The 21,801-nt window shown below is 38.6% G+C and overlaps 1 protein-coding gene and 1 pseudogene across 1 annotated transcript in view; both read right to left on the bottom strand.

Moving 5' to 3' along the window:
• Nucleotides 1-6,784: 6,784 nt before the first annotated feature.
• Nucleotides 6,785-7,919, bottom strand: LOC139459862 (putative nuclease HARBI1; annotated as a pseudogene).
• Nucleotides 7,920-11,609: 3,690 nt separating this feature from the next.
• LOC139458624 (uncharacterized) overlaps nt 11,610-21,801 on the bottom strand; it is a gene marked incomplete at its 3' end in the record, with an annotated part of 29,398 nt that continues 19,206 nt past the window's right edge. The window contains exons 15-21 of the mRNA XM_071240047.1: nt 20,879-21,025; nt 19,610-19,741; nt 18,771-18,899; nt 17,595-17,723; nt 16,150-16,278; nt 12,719-13,492; nt 11,610-11,626 (exon numbers count right to left, since the gene is read on the bottom strand). Coding sequence (XP_071096148.1) covers nt 11,610-11,626; nt 12,719-13,492; nt 16,150-16,278; nt 17,595-17,723; nt 18,771-18,899; nt 19,610-19,741; nt 20,879-21,025 — 1,457 coding nt within the window. The remainder of the gene's footprint in view (nt 11,627-12,718; nt 13,493-16,149; nt 16,279-17,594; nt 17,724-18,770; nt 18,900-19,609; nt 19,742-20,878; nt 21,026-21,801) is intronic.

The raw sequence follows: 21,801 nt of genomic DNA, 5'->3' as shown, positions 1-21,801 counted from the left end.
CTTGAAACTAAATTTGTAGCAGGAGTAGACCAAATACTGTCCACAAAGATTGTTTGGAATACAGCGAGGCACTTGTGTGTTTATTCGCCGAAGGCCCGGGTTCGATTTCCCACATGGGTGCAATGCGTGAAGCCCATTTTGGTGTCCCTCGGGGCAATCTCATTAAAATCAAATCTTTGCACTCGCTAGTGAGAACTAAGATCTGATTTTAATGAGATTGCTCTCGGGGGCACAGGTTGCCCAATCGTCTAAGGCGCCGCGATTCGCTGTGCAGAGTTGCGTCCCTTGGGCACCCAAGAATCCTATGATTGTGGGTTCGAATCCCGGTTCGCCCCAATTATGTTTCTAGGTTTGTCAGCACCATACCCGTGCTCGTGGGTTTCACCGAAGTGGTAAACGTCTGTGACCTGCATCATTTCGGTTTTTCTCCCACATTAAGCTGACACATCGTGATATAACTGGAATAATGTCAAAAGCGGCGTCAAACCCAACTCACTCACTCAGGTGTCACTTGAGCGTTTGCCATATTGCTATGCTATGCAATAGTCTATGATTATCTTGTACTTATACTCAAATTGAATAGATTTGCTCACTAAAATAAATGAATCTATAGTCAGTATAGCCTGTGTTCACTCAGCATATCAGCGACAGGATTATAGATAACCGGGTGACATGAGTCTCGCCGGGGCCCCTTTCACCAGAATAGACTATAGTCGGCCAACTACCCAGGCCATGCGTTACCAAGTTCCAGTTCTTTATGACATTAACATATTTATTTCCATAAAGTTGAGGGATTGGCAAACAACCAAATTTTGCTCATCTGAATGCCTCTCCCAAACATGATACACATACAAATTACAATGTATTAAAGTGATATGAGAAATAGCATACATGATATAATTGACATTAAAGATAATCATTATTCTGTAAGTGTTTTATTACTGGATTATCTTTCGAAACTACAGCTACGTTATATTATTTACATCTAGCACAACAACATCACAGTATCATATATACTTGCCGTAAAAGGCGACTGTGCCTGTCGTTAAAGGCGACAACTAACGGGATCAGGTGGTCAGACTCGCTGACTTGGTTGATGCATGTCATCGATCCCAATTGCGTGGATCGCTGCTCATTATGTCAATCACTGGATTGTCTGGTCCAGACTCGATTAATTACTGGCCGCCGTCATATAGCTGGAATATTGCTGAGTGCGGCATTATACAACAACAACAAATTTAACTTCTGAAATATGCAACCAATATACTTACTTAAACGAATGAGTGTTCAACTATCAGTAGTTGTGAATAAGCATCGGAGTTTATAAAAGTTGGGATTTATGCGACAATAGTTTGGTAATAATGTTCTTTCAAATCTAAAACAAGTATACTGGAACATATGATATTCATTTCCCCTTGTACGCGAGTCACAATTCGGGCAGAGTCTCAATCAAAGGAACATTCTGCCACGACCCGTTTCTACGGACAAAACAGTATTACTAGTACGAAATTGTAAAACTTGCACTGAACGACACTTGACTTATCAAAATCATCCATTGTCTTTGAATTATATAAACGTCAAAATTTGCATCCAAATAACATAAAATAGTAAATATTTCAGTCGGAGGCTTGGAGGCTTGCTCATTGTTACCTCAGACTGCCACTGGCTACAATCATTAATGGCTATGTATGACTGCACCCCCACTACATTAAGTTCTTAAAATGATATATGAACTGTGATTATCTTATATTTGAATATAATATGTATGATTTCATTCCAATATTTGAAAATCTATGGCAACATTTAACTTCTCGGCCACTCTTCATATATGTCCTCTATTTGACCTTGAATTATTATAATGAATTAAATTATCCCTGTGATATTTTTTATGAAGTAAATAAAAGTTGTATACCCAGATAGTTCTTTAATTTAGTTATATTAGAAAGAAAACTATAATAAATTTGAATCTCTTCCTTCCTACAAATATCCAAGAATACGAAAATACGAATTATATAGGCCTATATCTTGTGACCTTGAGAGAGGTCATTCCCATGAGTTGATTTTGGTAGACTTTTTTTTCCTGAAAGCTGACATGCTACCAAATAACATAAAGTATGAATTAATTCTGTTGCAATTTTCTTGAGGTTGGCCATTTATTTCGACCAAAATGACCAGACTAAAATGCATGACATATGGAATATGCTTGAACATATGGATTGGGCCAGAAATTGTGATATGATACCTAGACAAACAAATGTTACCTCTCTTAGTTATTTGTGTTATATATAATGATATAACAGACTTATAAAAAGCTTAAATTGACTTTATTTCTACTGGCATATGGGAAATATTTATGCAAAATACTGATACCATTTAGTTATATATCCATTTTAATTCTCGAGAGAAATTAGCTTTCAATATTTCCTTTTTTCATTGTTGGGGATCAATTTACCACAGGAGTCAGTGAATAATGTACATCATTGAAAAAACTATGTGAAAAGCTTTCATATGATATATTACATGACCATGTTGAAGAACTATATAAGATCTTGATTTTGAAAACAGGTCAAAATGGCGGCCATCTTGAAATTCAAGATGGCCACGATAAATGCTCACAGAAAAACTTGAAACATCATTTTTCTTAATGAGTTTACTATTCTGGTGTTTTTAAGCATTGTTGAAATTATCCCACTCATCCACTACAGCAACATCATCTACCACCATATCTCAAGCAATTTTCTTTGGGGGGGTCTTTGGGGGGTGGGGTAACATTGTATACAATATCTCAACCCCTATGTAATATATTTTCATTTTTTTTTTGTATAGGATAGTACAATGGTTAAGGCAGATTTTAATACCCAGTTATAGTGGTTTTATTGTCACAATCTAATGGAATTAGTGTTTCACCTACTCACAAGATTTGAAAATGAAGTAAAAAAACATGATTTTTAAACAATGTTTCCACTGAGATTTAGAATAACAGTTAAATGAAACAAAATGTTTGCCAAATTCAGATAACCGAACACATAATTTGGATAGTTTAATGACTTAATAAAAATGTTACAGCCAATTTTGTCAAATTATGCATTTTTCCTTCAATTTATGCAGTTCCTGCACACACTTGCAAGCTTACTACCCAATGGAAATTGTGTACAGATACCTCCTTTATGCAATAGAAAAGGTTTAAGGTATACAGGAAAATGTGGGAAGGAAAATCTTGTTTTTCATCCCTGGCCAACTGACTATTATTAATAACTTGGCATCAACACAGTCATTGTATTCCAATATCAGAGACATTTGTCAGTTTTGAACAATGTACTGTACAAAATATATTATAAATGTGCTCAAATATTTTATTTTCAGACATCACAGCTAGAAAGGCACAAGGTGAACAAGGTAAAGATTTATGCAACATTAAGTCACACATTTTTATCAGTTTATCAATATGTGAACAGAACAAAGTTAAAATTACCACTTATTAAATTATAAGTGCAATCAGCGACTTCTGCAACATGTCAGAAGCTCGAATCTGGTAACATTGTGTTTAGTATAGAAAGATCAGGTAATACTTATCCATATAACACAATACATTTCTGATAATGATGCTCTGGGTCAAGTTTGGGCTTGTAGATTCAAAGGTGTTTGGCACTTGGCACTGTTAGTCACATTGAAATTGATTAATAATTTTCTTTATAATGAATGTAGGAATTTATCCAGGATTCCAAATTAAGTGCCCTTGGCAGTCAAATTGAATGCAATATTAATGTAAAAACAGACGTTAAAATATCTTCCTCTTCATTGGTCCTGTTTTCAGGGTTAAGTCAAGTTATGAGTTTGTTAACATGCATGGAGGATTTGTTTTTTTTAAATAAAATAATCAAATTTTACATTTCCTGCATAATTGTGGCTGAATATCAAGCTGTGATGAGTTTTACATAAACCCCTAAAATACACCAGACTGCAATATTGATTTAGACAATGTTTTATTACAGGACCAGATCCAGTTGCTGACGCAATACAGCAATTAATAGCTGTACAGAGCCAGATTCTCTTGGCTGAGAACAGAAGAGTAGAGATTGAGGAGGAGAAGCTAAGGCTTCTCAGGGAATTTGTACATATTTCTCTACTTAATGGCCAAAATGTTTCCCCAATAATAAAATTCTTTTGATCATGACAAAAGCTGTGTATTTTATATTTTTGTATAATATGAAATTATGTATAGGAGAATGTCCGAAATCTCGCGATTATTTTCGCACGTGAAGCTTGTTCGAGGCCGTTAGGCCGAGAACAAGTTTCACGTGCGAAAATAATCGCGAGATTTCGGACTTTCTCCTACTTAAAACAAAGTTCGATCAAGTTAATGCCTCAAACTAATCTTCAAGTGATGTTCACTATACTATGCTATACTATGGGAGGGTGACCGCTCTTGTTTAACTATGGGAGGGAAACCTTTCAAGGAAAACTATGGGACGGTTTAGTATCCATACTCATACTATTGGAGTGTTAGCAAAATGATCGCGCCTATCCAACTGTCATTAAAGTTCACGTAACTTTGTTTTAACTTAAGTTATGACTGTCTAGTAATACAGAGTAGAAAGTCACTTACATGTCATGATTTATATTCTTGTGCTTATTATAAATGATGAAAACAATAGCATAAGGCTGTAATTTTAGTGAACTTATGCAGAATTAATTGATGTCTTGCTGACAGTCCATCACAACCAGAGCTTGTTGTTGGGAAGTCAGCTGCACATGGCAACTCTGTGGCAGTTCCCTCTCCTCTGAGTAGCTCAATGCCCCGGGGAAGTGGTATTCTTTCATTGATGCACATGTTATGCAACAAGAAGCAAGCCGGACAACACAAAAACTCCTTTCTGGGGTGAATTGTAAGACACCAGTTGTCTTGTGAAGGCATCTGGAAATGTGATAAAACACATTTTTTGTATTATAAGTTATTTTCCCAACTTCTTCACAGACCCCTGTTAGACAGGCTATCAGTTTTTTCAAAATTAAGTTGATAATGTTTTTTAACAATTCTCTCGGAATACTACAACAACTTAAAAAAAAGCTAAATTTGAGATAAGAAGTAACTCCATTTTTTTCAAGTTTTCAACAATGATACCATGAATAGATACTATTACATGTTTTCCTCTTGTAACTGTAAAGAAGTACAATTGTCACATATTTTATCAATATTGTAATTCACCAGAAGTCCATTTCAAATTCATATATATTAGTGGTTTGGACGTAAATAGCATCTTCGGTGCCATGTGCGCTTCACGCATGCGCAGTTGATGTTACTCCATTCTGTTAAAAACATTAAATGTTTTACATCTCCACTATTATTGTCTTTATTTGGCTTCAGGTGAATTGTCAATGCACAAAATACACACCTTCCATCTCATAAGCATATAAACATTTAATTGTTAGCAATATCATGTTAATTAACACTATTAAATAGTTTGTATTTCATGATTATTGTTGGCCCAATGCATAGAAGTTTTTCGTCTGCTCGAACGGCATGGTCAGAAAAGTTGTTATTGCATAAATAGCATAGATATATTGAAGTTGTCTATTAGCTTATGGTACAAATGTATGGAAATGAATATTTCTGTAGTTCAGATATGTTTTGATAGGAATAAGTTTAATTTGATGAGAATTTATGTCATTTCGTCAAGTCAAATTTCTTAGCAGTATTGCCTGTATGTGTGAGAGAGTTATTTCCCTTTGCTGATGAGCGGAAGTAAACAAATCTGTAGCGTGAAAATGTTTTCGTTCAAAGTTTGTTGTATCTTGAGACAAGTACAGTGTTTAGCAAGTCATGTGTTTGCAAAATAGAGTAAGTTTCCATTATATCCTTATGATTTGTGATTGTCTCTCAAGATAAATATTGTTATTGAATTGTGTCACTCTGAAGTTATCTTCAATAGTGTCAGGACTCAGAAGTGGTTATGACGTATGATGTATTGAAAGGTTGATTTCCTTGGGTATGTTGTCAAAGTATTACTAGATCATGTAGATAGGTTTGTCAATTAGTTATCAGTTTAATCAGAAGTATGCGTAGATATTTCAAGGTTTGCTGTGATAGTTTCTTTGAAATAAGTTTTGTTTTTATTAAAAGCTTGTTTGTCTCATTTTGATTAAAATTCATTGTAAGTGTTTCATCATCCTTTTTCCAAATGTATAAATTAAATTCTTTTCATTATCATCATCAGATATATATATATATTTTAACCAAAATATTATCAATATTCTAAATATTTTGGAACTTTGTTTTTCATCAATAATTCATAAATATCTTTATTTATATTTCATCAGGAGTTTTTTAAGAATTGTTTATCTAAACATTTTCATGTCAATTATTTAGTAATCCAAGGGAGATAATGCTTAAGTACTAAGAATGCAATGTTAAAGATACCCTTAAGTCAAGATGTAAGATTGAAGATATAAGAAGTATTCCAAGTTTTATTCCAAGTTTCATGTATCATGTATGTATAAGATTTATGATTACAGATTGTATATGAAAGCAATGTTATTTCACTGTACAGGTGTGTAAGAAATGTTGCCATGTGCGCTTGATGCATGAGCAGATGATTTTACCCCATTCTGTTGAAAACATTAAATGTTTTACATCTCCACTAATATTGTCTTTACTTGGCTTCAGAAAAAAACGTTGGGTAAGCATGACACCTCCTTGGGCTGGGGAGCATTATACCGACTACATAACTGTACCTTCAATATTTAATTATTTCACTTACAATAATTTCTTGGTTACATTACCAACTTACTGTTGCCACTTAAAACCGTACTTGCACAAGCCAAATGCTCACTCTATTGTGTTCCGTGTCTTGATATGACATCTACTGTATTTCTCCTGTCCTTCCGAGCTGGGATTGAGCACAGGGGTCAGCAGCCATGGTCTGCAGGTGTATCTGTAACATAAGTAATAAGGATAACACTATATCCAGCCAGGTCATCAAAATATCATCAATATTTTACTAAGTGCAGTTTTGTCAGATTTGTTTATCACACATTGTAAGGTATATATGTTGTAGTTATATTTACCCAGAGTCTCCAAGTAGCCATCCATCAATATTTTTCTTTTCAAAGTACTTACCAAGGGCAGAGTAATTCCATACGTAACTGTCATGGAGAGAGCCAGGCCACTTGAACACACAGAAAAATATAACAATTTATATCCATATAAATCCAGAAATAACAGAAACTCCAGTATTTAAAATGCACATGCATAACTTTATAAAGCTCATTTAGAGATCTACATCTGCCTACAAATAAACACTATTAATTCACATTTCAATTATGGAACAGTTATTCTACATGGAAACAATGGAAATTTGAAAACATTATCACAATGGATTCATTTTTACTGGTATGCATCATGACTTATCTCGCCCAAAACGTTACCTAGGGGGCGCAGCATGCGTCAATTTCAAGGACATCTATTTCATGTTGTAATGTTTACATTGTGTCGTGCCTTGTTCAAGAGGAATAGGAATAATTGCTTCATGCTAAAAGACAAATCTACCATGTGTGTATGTATCTCACCTCATGTTGGCATCACATACTGCCTGTATGTTCAGTGCATGGTAACCCTTCCAACAAACGTAGGCTACTTTGTCACGTTTCGGCGCCATTATGGGTACGAGTGTGCAATCAATTGCACCGAGTACTTTAGGGAATCCAGCTATGTCGAAGAATGATTCTTTGGTACTCTTCTGAGTGGAAGGCATTGTGAGAAATACAAAATCACCCATGGTTGCACATAATGCGTCTGTTGTTGCGTGGATTGCTCTGCAGACGGAGGATTTACTCACACCGTGGATATCGGCAATCTCACTGTAAAACCCACCCTTGGAGAAGTATCTCAGAGCAATTAAAACATTAAGGTAAGGTGGTATTGCATGGGAACGCTGAGTTTGATGTTCAAGTCTGTCACTCACTTTACCAATGATAGAAAATATCATGTGTCGTGATAGGCGGTACCTCTCGATGATGTCATGATCATCCAAATCGTCGAGGGGGTTCGACCTGTCGCGGAAAACACGTTCTCGCTTACATACTTTTTTGGCAATCTCGACTGTGGTTGGATTGATCGCCATCTTTATCGCTTGCGTAAATATTTACACCACCCCAAGACCACACGTAGAGTTTACGCCAATTTTACACGGACGTAATATTACACTAGCTTTGTGAAACGCCCCTAGTTCAGTATTTCCGAGTTACGCCAGTTTTACACGCACGTAAGACTTACGACTGCTATGTGAAACGGTACCCTGGGCCTGTCTGACGTCTGGCCTGTCTGACGTAACCGTTGCATCAACCTGGTGATAGTGATGCGTGCGCAGCCCAACCTTCTGGCGACGTCGACGTGTTGGACCATTCCAACGGCTCTCTCTTTCTCGATGGCTGTCAAACGTGGCATATCTTGTGTTCTTTTTGTTGCTGTGATATCAACGTGTCTGATCAGCCGTTTTATACAGTTTTTATGCACGTGCAGAACATGCTAGAGAGGGAAATGTCACTTTCACGAAATTTACGTTTTTTCCCGGAAGTGATCACGTGTTCCCGGTATTTTTTATCGACTATGCTGTGTTTGGGATGTGCAATACGAATTGGCATGTTGTCATACTAGACAATTCACTTAGTAAAAAACAATTTTGAAGATAAGTTGGTATCGTTTCTTTTGTACACTAGTTTAGCTGGAATATTGCTGAGTGCGGCGTTAAACAACAAACCAACCAACCAACCAACCAAATTTGATTGCATAGTTTCTCGGGCTTTTTTCTCATGGAGCCTTAATTGTACTCGAAGTGATTGAGTGAGTTTATAGCTGCTTTGAAAAGCATTTCAACTCTATTACGTCGACGGCGAGTCAGCTTAATGTGGGAGGAAAGTCCAAAATGTTATACCCACGTGCTTGGTGCCAACTTAGACAGCCAGTATTTTGAACTTAAACATGACAAACGTTGCCCTTATTGTGACTGAATTAATGTGAACAATATTTGAATTTTTTGAAAATATTATTAAAGGACAAGGAACATGTCAAACAGACTTTCTTTATTAAAAACGAAAATGAAAAAAAACCCACAAACATGAAACATACAAAAGAGGTATACAATCACCAATCAAGTGGAGAGTCATAAAAAAAATAAAAAATGAAGACGTATATTGTGAAACTTTTAGAAACTTAAAAATGTGTTTCACACTAGTTAAATTACACATACAGATACGAGGACACACTTGAATTTAGTAGACACTTTTGTTCGAATGGCTCGGTGCCATTTATTTATTGGTGAAACGTTTTTCTTGCTATGCAATATAGTTACCAAAATCTATTTGTGAACTGTGCAATAGAAAAAGTGAAGATATGGACGTAAAATAAACCTGATTAAAGATTGTAAATCTAGAAATGCCAAAGAATAATCAGCCCTGATTAGCTGCTGAAACAGATTCCAATAGGCGTAAAAGGCAAACAAGTGGTGAAAATTACATGAATGGATCACCGAAAAAAAGCGATGACACCAGAAACTGAAAGGTAATTGACTTAATGGCATTTACTTAAATAAGTAAACCAACGCCTAATCAGATCAACCCCCTGTGACTGCTTGATATTGCAGGAATAGAGGTGAAACAAATATGGTAATATCGCCCCTCATGTCTAGGAATCATGCGAACCAATAATACCCGAATACTTTAATTTCTTGGTGTACAGATTTTCATTTGACAATTCTAGCCATAGGTGGAAAAAGGGTAAAAGTAACTAAATGTCTTAATATTTAGCATCTTGTAGTCGAAGTTGAACCTTTTGTATGCACATTTCTGTGATGAACACGAAGCCATTCGGTGGAATAAAAAAATAAACTTTCCGTAAGCCACTCTCCCGCTCTGGCACGCACGCACGTACGCACGCACGCACGCACGCACGCTCACACTCAAGCCAACACGCACACGCACGCACACAAGCCCACACGCACACGCGGTTGCTGTTTAAGACCACGATTGTGCATCATTTGGGTGAACCTGTACTGGGTATCAATGTCTAACTCAATCGGCTAACATTAAAAACTTGATGGGTATGAGGAGAACCCCCGTGAAGACGCCCCCAGAGGAGGAGAAGTGTAATCCAAGTCTCCAGCTCGTGTCCATGAAGGTTTTGCTTTTGGCAATATTCTGAAAACGCCTCTGAAAAAGTGGACACAATATATTTATCAAAATGACAAAGTATCACCTAATTGTGTACTCTTATGGGAGTTAAGATCACCTTAGCGCAAAGATCGCTTTGTACAACGGCACCCAGGGCATTAGTCCATCGCAAAAATAACCCTTATAACTCCCGTAACTCAACAAAGAGCAAACTGCACAATGTGAAACGTTGAAGAATATAGTCAGAATACTCAAGGAAAATGTAGCAAATCACTACACATGTCTAAATCCACTGAATACAAATCCCATAATCATTAGAGATTTTTGTGGGTGTATTTGCAAATGATGTCTTCGGCGTGACAAGCGAACGCTTCAACCGCTAGGCTACCCGACCGCCCCTATTCCGGATTCAAGATCAGCTAAGAACGGACTGTTTCAAGACTTTTGACAGTCACACAATTCTGAACATTCGCAAGTGCCCACATTAAGTACAGGGCTGTTGCCACCTATTTGGCCAATTGATTGTAATAACGACAACTGTGTGTTCCCCTACAATTTAATGTTTATTCATTGATCTTGAGTGGTCAGTTATTGATTTTGTAATTTAGTTCTGTAGGTAATGATTTCTGCACTGACCTTTGCGTTTCAATTTGAAAAGCACCTCGTAACAATAATGAACTGATGACCAGTGGCCAAATATCAACTGTACAGTATTATTTTACTTCAACAATGTGTTTGCTGTTGAGATTTGCTTTCATTGCATGTTCTGTTTGTATAGTGGATAACTATTTTGCGCTCATCTTCCCGAGGCAAGGGCGCAGACTGACTATAAAAGTCCAGTTTCCACCCTTGCCGAACTGGGCTGGAAATTTCCAGGCTCGATCGAAACACCCCCAGTCAATATTACGAGTTATGCCCCTTCTATGTTCCTCATATTGGCCAATCAGATTCCATCTCTCATATTGCTTGCATTTACTTCAAACAAAATGCCAGTCAAGACGATCTGATCGATAATCAAGATCTATATTGTAATAAAGCGGTTCCTACCCCGCGAAGTGCATCAATCGTTATTTTTTCATTTTGTTTGTTCGTGTGTGTGCGTGCGTGCGTGCGTGTAGATAAGATTATATTATTTAATTTAAGACTATGAGCCTGCTTTTTTAAAAGAAAATAAAACCTTGCAACAATATAATTTTTATGACAGGCGATCTTTCAGTTTTCAACAGTCTGACGCCACCCCCATCTGACGCCCCGCCCCCCCCCACCCCCCCATCCCACACACCCTACCCCCCAACCCCGCCCCCACCCCCCCACCCCCAATGGTTGGTCACTTAATCTAAAGAAGATAGCTGTACGCACTTTTTGATTTTGACACAGACGATGACAGCAATGATGATGAGTATCCCAAGACCTACAGCGAAGCTCGCCGCTATGATAATTTTTTGTGGTTCTGTTAAGATATCTGGAAACAAATGAGTATTTTACGTAATTAATTACCTGACTAATTAATTTCATTTATTGTTAATACCCATGTTTCAACATGAACAAATTATTTCTTAAAGGAAATAATTGACAAAGGAAAAATTGGTGGCAGGAGATTGCAGTCTCCCGGGATTTTCTATCTCTACATTCTTCACTCATTAACAGACCCGTGAAGCTCCGGGGTAGAATAGGTCTTCAGCAACCCATGCTTGCCGTAAAAGGCGACTATGCTTGTCGTAAAAGGCGACTAACGGGATCGGGTGGTCAGGCTCGCTGACTTGGTTGATGCATGTCATCGTATCTCAATTGCGTGGATCGATGCTCGTGATATTAATCACTGGATTGTCTGGTACAGACTCGATTATTTACACACCGCCGTCATATAGCTGGAATATTGCTGAGTGCGGCGAAAAACAACCAACCAACCAACCAACCAACCAAATCACTCATTGACGTGTATTCGTTTGTTGTTTTAAGCCGTCGTCAGCAATATTCCAACTATATCATCTCACTATTCCAACTAATCGAGTCTGTGCCAGACGAATCGGTGGTTAATGGTATGACAACGATCCAAACTTTCGGGGTACGATGATATGCAATCAAGCAAACCACCGAACACGACCACCCGATCCAATTTAGTCACAATTTAGGGGCGGTCGGGTAGCCTAGTGGTTAAAGCGTTCGCTCGTCACGCCGAAGACCCGGGTTCGATTCCCGACATGGGTACAATGTGTGAAGCCCATTTGTGTTGTCCCCCGCCGTGATATTGCTGGAATATTGCTAAAAGCGGCGTAAAACCATACTCACTCACTAGTCACATTTTACGACAAGCAGTTGTTCCTGGGGACCAATAATAAATCTGGGTGTCTGCTTTACTTACCGCTGGATCGGGTGGTCAGACTCGCTGACTTGGTTGATTCATGTCATCGATCCCAATTGCGTGGATCGATGCTTATGATGTCAGTCACTGGGTTGTCTGGTCCAGACTCGATTATTTACAGACCGCCGTCATATAGCTGTAATATTGCTGAGTGCGGCGTTAAACAACAAACCAACCAACCAACCAACTTACCGCTGATGGGATTGACTGTTGTGGGTGTAGGTGCGGATTGGGTTGTAGCTGTACTTGACACTATTCTTGTACTGGTTGTCAATGACGTCTGTGAAGCCGTTGTTGCAGTTGGCGTTGTAGTAGTTGGTGTAGTAGTGGTAGTTGTTGATGTAGTAGTGGTTGTCGGTGTAGTAGTGGTTGTAGTAGTTGGTGCATTCGTGATTGTTGTAGTAGTGGTAGTTGGTGTATTAGTAGTTGTTGCAGATGTTGTAGTTGGTGCGGTAGTCGTTGTTGGTGTAGTCGTAGTTGTTGTAGTTGTGGTAGTTGTTGGTGTAGTTGTAGTTGTGATAGTAGTTGGTGTAGTCGTGGTTGTAGTTGTGGTAGTAGTTTGTGTAGTAGTGGGTGTTGTAGTTGTGGTTGATGGTGTTGTGGTAGTTGGTGGGAGAGTCGTGGTTGTTGTGGTAGTAGTTGGTGTAGTAGTGGGTGTTGTAGTTGTCGGTGTAGTAGTAGTAGTTGTAGTAGTGGTAGTTGTTGGTGTAGTCGTGGTTGATGGTGTAGTGGTAGTTGGTGGTGTAGCCGTGGTTGTTGTGTTAGTAGTTGGTGTAGTAGTGGGTGTTGTAGTTGTAGCCGTGGTAGTTGGTGGTGTAGTCGTTGTTGTTACTGTCGTAGTTGTGGTAGATTGTGACACAAAATTGCGACAAGTGTCACAACACCTTCCAATGTAGTCGGAACCGGAAGTGATGCAGTTGCTTTCAGTGCATGGGTCAGTCAACGTGTTGTCACCATAGGGACAGTCTGCAACATAATCAAGCAGCATTGAAACCTTCCAATATGTAGTTATATTGATGATCATAGTCTCGAGCATGTACGTCTTCTGATTAACATTACCGGAAGACACCACTTTGTTCTTCCTTGTCTTTGACCGGGCATTATTTAACTGAATTCAGTTCAATCTCATTGAAATCAGATCTTAGTTCTCGCTGCCGCTAAACAAAGATCTGAGGACATCCCATTACGGGTCACGTCAGACCGACCTTTCGCGAACTCTGACCGACCAATGAAATTACTGACAAGAAGTCGACATTAGCCAATCAGGAGGTAGGTTTCTCGTGCTTTACGGCACTAATTTCAAATTGGCGACTACGCTTCGTAACATATTATGACAATTAAAAATTTGAAACCTGAACAAAAGAAAATTCTCGAATGGCTCATGTATGGTCTAGATTGTATAGATTCAGTCGTTACGCCAGTAACTATCGTTCGGAATACCCCGTTTAAAAGTTTTCGAGGCTGCATAATTAGAAATCACATTCATGATCTGGTAAGCGACGCTCTGCTTGGTCGGATGAAAGGTCGTTCTGACAGGACCCCTAATGGGATGTCCTCAGATCTTTGTTTAGCGGTAGAGAGAACTAATATCTGATTTTTATGAGATTGAATTCAGTTAAAACCACAAGGCAATGACGGAACTTCTCTTTTTCCCTACTAATCCCTTGATGAAAATTTCATGAAAAAAGCTTGTTTCCCCAGCGGGATTCGAACCCGCGATATTTGCACCGAAGGCTTACGAAAGTAAAATGGAAGACACTTTATGAAATTAACGACTAATGTAGTTTATAGTTTAACAGTTTTTGCACGGCGAAATATGTGTTTTATTCATTCTATGCATTGTAAGTAGTAGGTAGCATTTCGTTCGAAGAAACGAACAGATAGAAAAAAAATTACTCTTATCGGGATCAGGGCCATGTTGCTTACACTAGGCCCTTCAACATGGGCAAGTCATGGTTAGGTGATTGATAATTAAGTGTGCTCAAGTTGATCCTATATGAATTGTATACGTGCCCTTGGACATGCATTCCATCGGCTCAGGGAGCACATTCACGTGCACCACGCAGGGCCGACTCGCAGTGCTCTCACACATTCGTCACCACTCGCGCCTTTCCGTAACCCCGCTATTCGGCTTGTTCCGGAATAACACGAGTTGGTCACATATGTGCTCTCACAGTGAACCAAAGAGTTCTTTTAAAATACGGTTATCAAAACAACGTTGTTTAAACAGTTAAGTGCTAGGGTACTTTGAATGCTGGCCATGCTTATTCCTTTCTACCACGGTTCATGTGGAAGGCAATGCAATATTCCAGCTATATGACAGCAGTCTGTAACATTCGGGACCAACTCGTGTTATTCCGGGACAAGCCGAACAGCGACTCGTGTCCCTCTCATGGCCATTTTTGCGGCCGGGTTCCGTCTTAGCGCAAACGGGCATACCTAAAACAATTGGCAATTCGTTGCGTAATGGTTCACATATATATTTCCCCATATATTATATATATTTCAGATGCAATTTAAAGCACATCGGGACGTGCGAAATTATAAAGTATGATTGAACACATTTAACTGTGTCTTGGGTATATTTTTATATACGAATACGGTAACGGACATGTCTTCAGGTTTTAGACTCAAGCTAAAAGGTGATAAGATACAGTCTAATATAAATACAGGACTGATTGAAATAATGACACATGTTGATCAAGGAGCAAGCTTAATCCATATTTGCCTCAATCGCCTACCATCAAATAGTGTACTAGTTCATTATTTGAAGGTATTTTTACCAGATTCCTGACTCAAAACATGGAAATTTGGTATCGTTTTTTGTAGGGGCGTCTTGTAAGTGTCAGATGTTTTGTAGGTAAAGTGAATGGGTTCCCGGTACCCGGTAGGACGAAATGGTAAATTGGCTTTAAGCGTTCTGGCGCCTCATACGGCAGCTTTTATTGTATACTCCTCAGAAATCTGAGAATGGAGTGTGAGTGCATGCTGATTCTAAGACAGGGGTAATAATACTATGTAGCACCCTGACCATTCTCTTGGTAAATTTACGTTGTCGCATTAAGGTGGACTTATTATCATTATTATTTTTTAACAAATTCAATTGGTAATATAGATGCAGCTTTCGTAACCTACAATCTGGTCAAGAGTGAGTGAGTGAGTGAGTGAGTGAGTGAGTGAGTTGGGTTTAACGCCACTTTTAACATTATAACAGTTATATCACGGCGTGTCAGCTTAATGTGGGAGGCAAGCCCGAAGTGATGCAGGTCTCAGACGTTTACTACTTCGGTGAAACCCACGAGCACGGGTATGGTGCTGACAAACCTATATCTGGTTAAGAAGAAATGTAAGTATCATCAGATGAATATAGCATACTTTTACTGTAATTATTACAATTATGTTCATTAATAATAGATATATTTATGTTGGTCGTAGGACCACTATCATTCCTGCCTAAGGAATCGTAGAAATGATAATCTAACATAATATATATCATATCACATACTTCAGACTTAAAACTTCGATTTAGTGTTTAAAACGTTACTTGAATTGAATTGACAACTTGAATGATTGACTAACTCATTTGAAACCCAAACCAGACATTCCCCATAATCTGTACTTACCTCCCCTTGACGAATAGGATAGGCAAGTCTCACAACAGCCATGGGCAATGTCTTCATTGTAACATTGGTATTTCGTTGCCGAAGTTACAGCCCGACAGTTAGAATAACGATCACCATATGTGCAGTTTTCTGGAAAAAAGATAACGCAATAATCAAAATAGGGAATAAATACAAACTTTGTGTTAAAGGAATGAAACATCGCAAATAAAATATGTAGGTCGAATATGTTAATTGATTTACCATCAAATGTAGAGCCACCAACTGAATCGAATATGGCTGCCATAACCATTTATAAAAAGTAAAACTGTTAATAAATCAGTTGTATTATAATGATAGCTTATCCATTCTGAATAGTTCATAACATAAAGCAGTTTAAGTGTGATATGATTTAAGTTTCTCGAGAACATAAAGTAGCGACTAAAATGATAATATAGGATATTATGGACAGTGGTTCACAGTATTTAATAATACCTATCATGTTTTAAGCTGCGAAATGTATCTATCATAATAACATATAGCTCCATATAACAAGTATAAACAGTGAGTGGGTGAATATGGTTTTACGCCGCCTTTAGCAATATTCCAGCAATATCACGTCGGGCAACACCAGAAATGGGTTTCACACATTATACCCATGTCAGGAATCGAACCCGGGTCTTTGGCGTGACGAGCAAACGCTTTAACCACGAGGCTACCCGACCCACCCTATAGTACGTAGATAAGGGTTTGATAAGGAAGAGTTATTGGCTGAGAGTAAACGAATAGTATAACCCAGGTCCCCCCGACATCCACAGCTTCCACTGAAGGTGCCACACTCCCCCCTGAAATCCAAATCAAAACCCAAACCACCTTTCAATAAACGTTTTGTCAAATTAATTGGATATATGCAAAATTTATAACAACGACGTGAGGTATTAATAGACTGACCAATCACCAACAGTCATATCTGTCCCAATCTCATTAAAATCAGATCTTAGTTCTCGCTACCGCTAAACAAAGATCTGAGGACATCCCATTACGGGTCACGTCAGACCGACCTTGCGCGAACTTTGACCGACCAATGGAATGACCAATCAGAAGGCAGCTTTCTGGTACTTTACGGCACTAATTTCAAATTGGCGACTACGCTTCGAAACATATTTTGACAAATTCTCGATTACAAATTTGAAACCTGAACAAAAGAACATTCTGGAATAGCTAATAGATGGTCTAGATTGTATGGATACAGTCGTTAAACCCATAACTATCGTTCGGAGTTAAAGTTTTCGAGGCTGCATGATTAGAAATCCCATTCCGACTGTCACTTTCATAATCTGGTAAGCGATGCTCTGATTGGTCGGATGAAAGGTCGTTCTGACGTGACCCGTAATGGGATGTCCTCAGATCTTTGTTTAGCGGTAGCGAGAACTGAGGTCTGATTTTAAGGAGATTGTATCTGTACTTACCAACAGGCGACGAGTACGCTGAACAAGTTTCACAACAGCCGTTGGCATTCCTTTCATTGTAGCACAGGTTTCTCTTGTCCTTGGTGACATCAGTGCAGTCAGAATAGCGATCGCCATATGTGCAATTTACTGGTATATACATAATAATGAAATGAGTAAGGAATAAATGTTCAAAACATATCCGGGGTATCGTTGCCCTAGACTTCAATCACTATGAGTTACCCGTGTAACTAGAGGAGTGTAGAAAATCTTACGATCTACATGGGCTCGTACACCAGAATACAGAGTGAGTGAGTTTTGATTTACGCTGCTTTAGCAATTATATTCTAGCAATATCACGGCGGGGGACACCAGAAATGGGCTTCCGCGTGACGAGCGGACGCTTTAACCACACGTCTACTTATTCACTTATCCACTCACTTTGAACCAACATGATCATGATTCATAGGCATTTCATGCTTGCCATAAAAGTCGACCATGCTTGTCGTAAAAGGCGACTAACGGGATTGGGTGGTCAGTGCACTGATATACAATCAGTTGATCGTGCCAGGACCCGGTGATCCATGATGCCAGCTTAACCCTAATTATGATCCTTGGTCTATCGTCCCGTGAAGATTCCGGGGTAGACTAGATCTTCAGCAACCCATGCTTGCCGTAAAATATGACTATGCTTGTCGGAAAAGGCGATCGGGTGGTCAGGCTCGCTGACTTGGTTGATGCATGTCATCGATCCCAATTGCGTGGATCGATGCTCATGATGTCAATCACTGGATTGTCTGGTCCAGACTCGATTATTTACAGACCGCCGTCATATAGCTGGAATATTGCTGAGTGTGGCGATAAACAACAAACCAAACCAAACTAAACCTTGGTCTATCAGCACCAGAGTAGTCATGACAATCGTTCTCTACTCTGTAACTAAATGTTAGGTAAATACTCAAACAAAAAGCCGTGAGATAGCAGAAATAAGGTTCAAAACGGCGTAAAACTTATTCAACTCTCTACCTGTACTCACGTATTACTTACGGTCACATATAAATGACGTAGTTCATTCCTCAAACCGCACCAATACCATCATTCCATTTTTGTTAATTTAATTGGATATATGTAACATTTAAACCAACGACGTGACGTATTAATAGACCATTAATCACAAACAGTCATATCTGTACTTACCACCTCCCGACGAGTAAGCCGAGCACGTTTCACAACATCCGTATGCATTGTTTTCATCGTAACAAAGATTTTTCTTTTCCTTGGTCACAGCGGTGCAGTCAGAATAGTGATCACCATATGTGCAATTTACTGGGGACAAAATACAATTAAATTACAACCGAGAGTTAGTTAAGCTAGACTTTCAAGATGTATATATACTACAGGTACGAGTCTTGGGTAAATTGTCACTTTCATTCAGATAAATATAAGATCTAAATATACTTCTTACCAAATACGAATATCAAAAGAAAACATTTATCGTTGGATTATATGTTGTTTTGTCAAAACATATATACCATGTTATTCATGTCGATGGTCAACAGGTACGGTCTCAAATTAAGTATCGTGATGTAAAGTTAAGAGAAGATAATTTAAGTTTGGAAATATTGAAAGACATTTCCTCATTGTAAAATTGTTTTAATCATCAGGAGGACGTGCGCTCCACCACCCTCAACGTTAACAGGATGAACACTTATATAATTTCAACATGACATTTCATTATCTACTCTGACGACGAACGGATGGCCGTATTTATAATATCCTCCTTAACACAAACCCTCTAAAGGTCTGTCTCATTACTTACCCACTACAGGCTTGTCGTAAAAGGCGACTAACGGGATCGGGTGGTCAGGCTTGCTGACTTGGTTGATGCATGTCATCGATCCCAATTGCGTGGATCGATGCTCATGATGTAAATCACTGGATTGTCTGGTCCAGACTCGATTATTTACAGACCGCCGTCATATAGCTGGAATATTGCTGAGTGCGGCGTTAAACAACAAACAAACAAACAAACTTACCCACTGACGACTTAAAAGCTGAACATGTTCCACAACAACCATTGGCATTTGCTTCACCGTAACACAAGCGTTTCGTGTCCCTTGTTATTGCAGTGGCACAGTTAATAAATCGATCTCCATATGGGCAGTTTTCTAGAGTAAATCACATATTCAAGAACACATTAGTAATATTCACGAGGCATATTTGTACAAACGTAAAATTTTCAAACCCCTTGGTAAACAAAACATTCAAAGTGTCCGTATTCCAAAGTAGACACATTCTATGGATAACAACAAGTTGTTATCGATAAATTGTGTCTACTTTGTCATCCCTCAACTTCTAAGTAATGCCTATCAAACAATTCGTGTCCATGTTCACCAGACATTGATGGCAGCATTCCAAATGAGCCAAACCGAAGGTGAGGTAAATACCACGTACTGAATACCACAGAGAAGTGAATCATGATAATGATGATGGTGGTGGTGATGATGATGATGATAACAATAATGATGATGATGATGATGATGATAATAGGCCATTTATTTTGCGCATATTTCCACACCAAACTGGGCATGCTCAAAGCGCTATTATTACCCCGGTCACTGGATCATTGTGCACTCAACAATCATTCTCAGCTCCCTAGGGAGAATACAACCCAAGCTACATTGTCATCTCATCCTACCGGGTACCCATTCACTGCTGGTTGAATAGAGGCACATTTCGAACAAAGTCACTTGAACCACACTGATTGTTTGCATAATCACGTTCATACTGCTTTAAGTGTGATTTTTGTCACTGCTTCTAAACACGCAATAATGATCGTTTCTAAATTTTCGAAGGCAATTTCATTTTCATTTTTACTGGAACAAACTATATTTTTTCACAAATAAAACCTAGCCCAAACCTCTCTCTCGAAAAATATCAAATGTTCGGTCCGTTAGAAAGCACCATTACAAAAAAAGACCCATCAAATACAGTAAACTACGGTTATAACGAACTCAAAGGGATCCCTAATTTTAGTTCGTTATAACCGCAGTTCGTTATAAGCATATATACAGCACATATACAACAAGGGGCCGGGACCAAAAAATAAGTTCGTGATATCTGTCAGTTCGGTATAAGCGTGTTCGTTATAAACGTAGTTTACTGCATATCGAACGTGTAGATGTAAAGAATATCAGATTCTATCATGGAAGTCGTGCTAATTGAACTAAAAGACAGGCGTACACATTCTGTAAAACATGCTTGCAATGACGTTACGAGAGAGACTATTATTGAAAATGGAGTACCGTCACTTCTCTTGTAGACAGGGCACGTCTCGCAGCAGACCGTCAAATAATAAGACCTGTAGCACAGTCGCGGTGTCGCACTTATCAGCTCAGCACATGTTTTATTTTGCGGGTACACGATTGGCTGGCTCCCAAAGAGACAGTCAGCTGAAAATGTAGACAAATTCCCGAAATTGATTGATCATCACAATCAACGGAATGGTGCTCCCTAGCGGTACTTATATACACATATACTTGGCATCATGTCAAGCACCGGGTACTATATTTCCTCGTCAAGTTTTCAAATTGAATTTTTTACTTTTTAAATTAATATTTTTTTAAAATCGTTTCCTGTATTAATATTCTGACAAAACACATTTGCAGTTTTTTTTCACAATGAGACATTCTCATACTGACATTCTGAAAATCGATTATCCAATAATATGTTTTGTAACCGTTCCATGGCAATAGTGCATAGAGTACGCTTTCATTTGTTTTCCCCTCTTCTTTAAATAATATAATGTAACCGGTTACTGGTGTTCATCTAGATGACCATAGTGTTCTCTTACCAATTTTGTATCAGCTATCGTTGGTATCCTGCCCATTTAATAAAATGAAAGTTGGTTGGTTGGTTTGTTGTTTAACGCCGCACTTAGCAATATTCCAGCTATATGACGGCGGTCTGTAAATAATCGAGTCTGGACCAGACAATCCAGTGATTAATATCATGAGCATCGATCCACGCATTTTGGATCGATGACATGCATCAACCAAGTCAGCGAGCCTGACCACCCGATCCCGTCAGTCGCCTTTTACGACAAGCATAGTCACCTTTTATGGCAAGCATGGGTTTCTGAAGACCTATTCTACCCCGGAATCTTCACGGGTCTAATAAAATGAGAACAATGTAGAGGAACATTCGTGGCCTTTATCCATCTAGCTAC

Source organism: Haliotis cracherodii, unplaced genomic scaffold (genome assembly GCF_022045235.1).
Source record: "Haliotis cracherodii isolate W230 unplaced genomic scaffold, xgHalCrac1.p SCAF_13, whole genome shotgun sequence".
NCBI classification, from domain to species: domain Eukaryota; kingdom Metazoa; phylum Mollusca; class Gastropoda; order Lepetellida; family Haliotidae; genus Haliotis; species Haliotis cracherodii.
The sequence above is the reverse complement of the archived record's forward strand: the minus strand, read 5'-3'. Positions and strand labels throughout refer to the sequence as shown.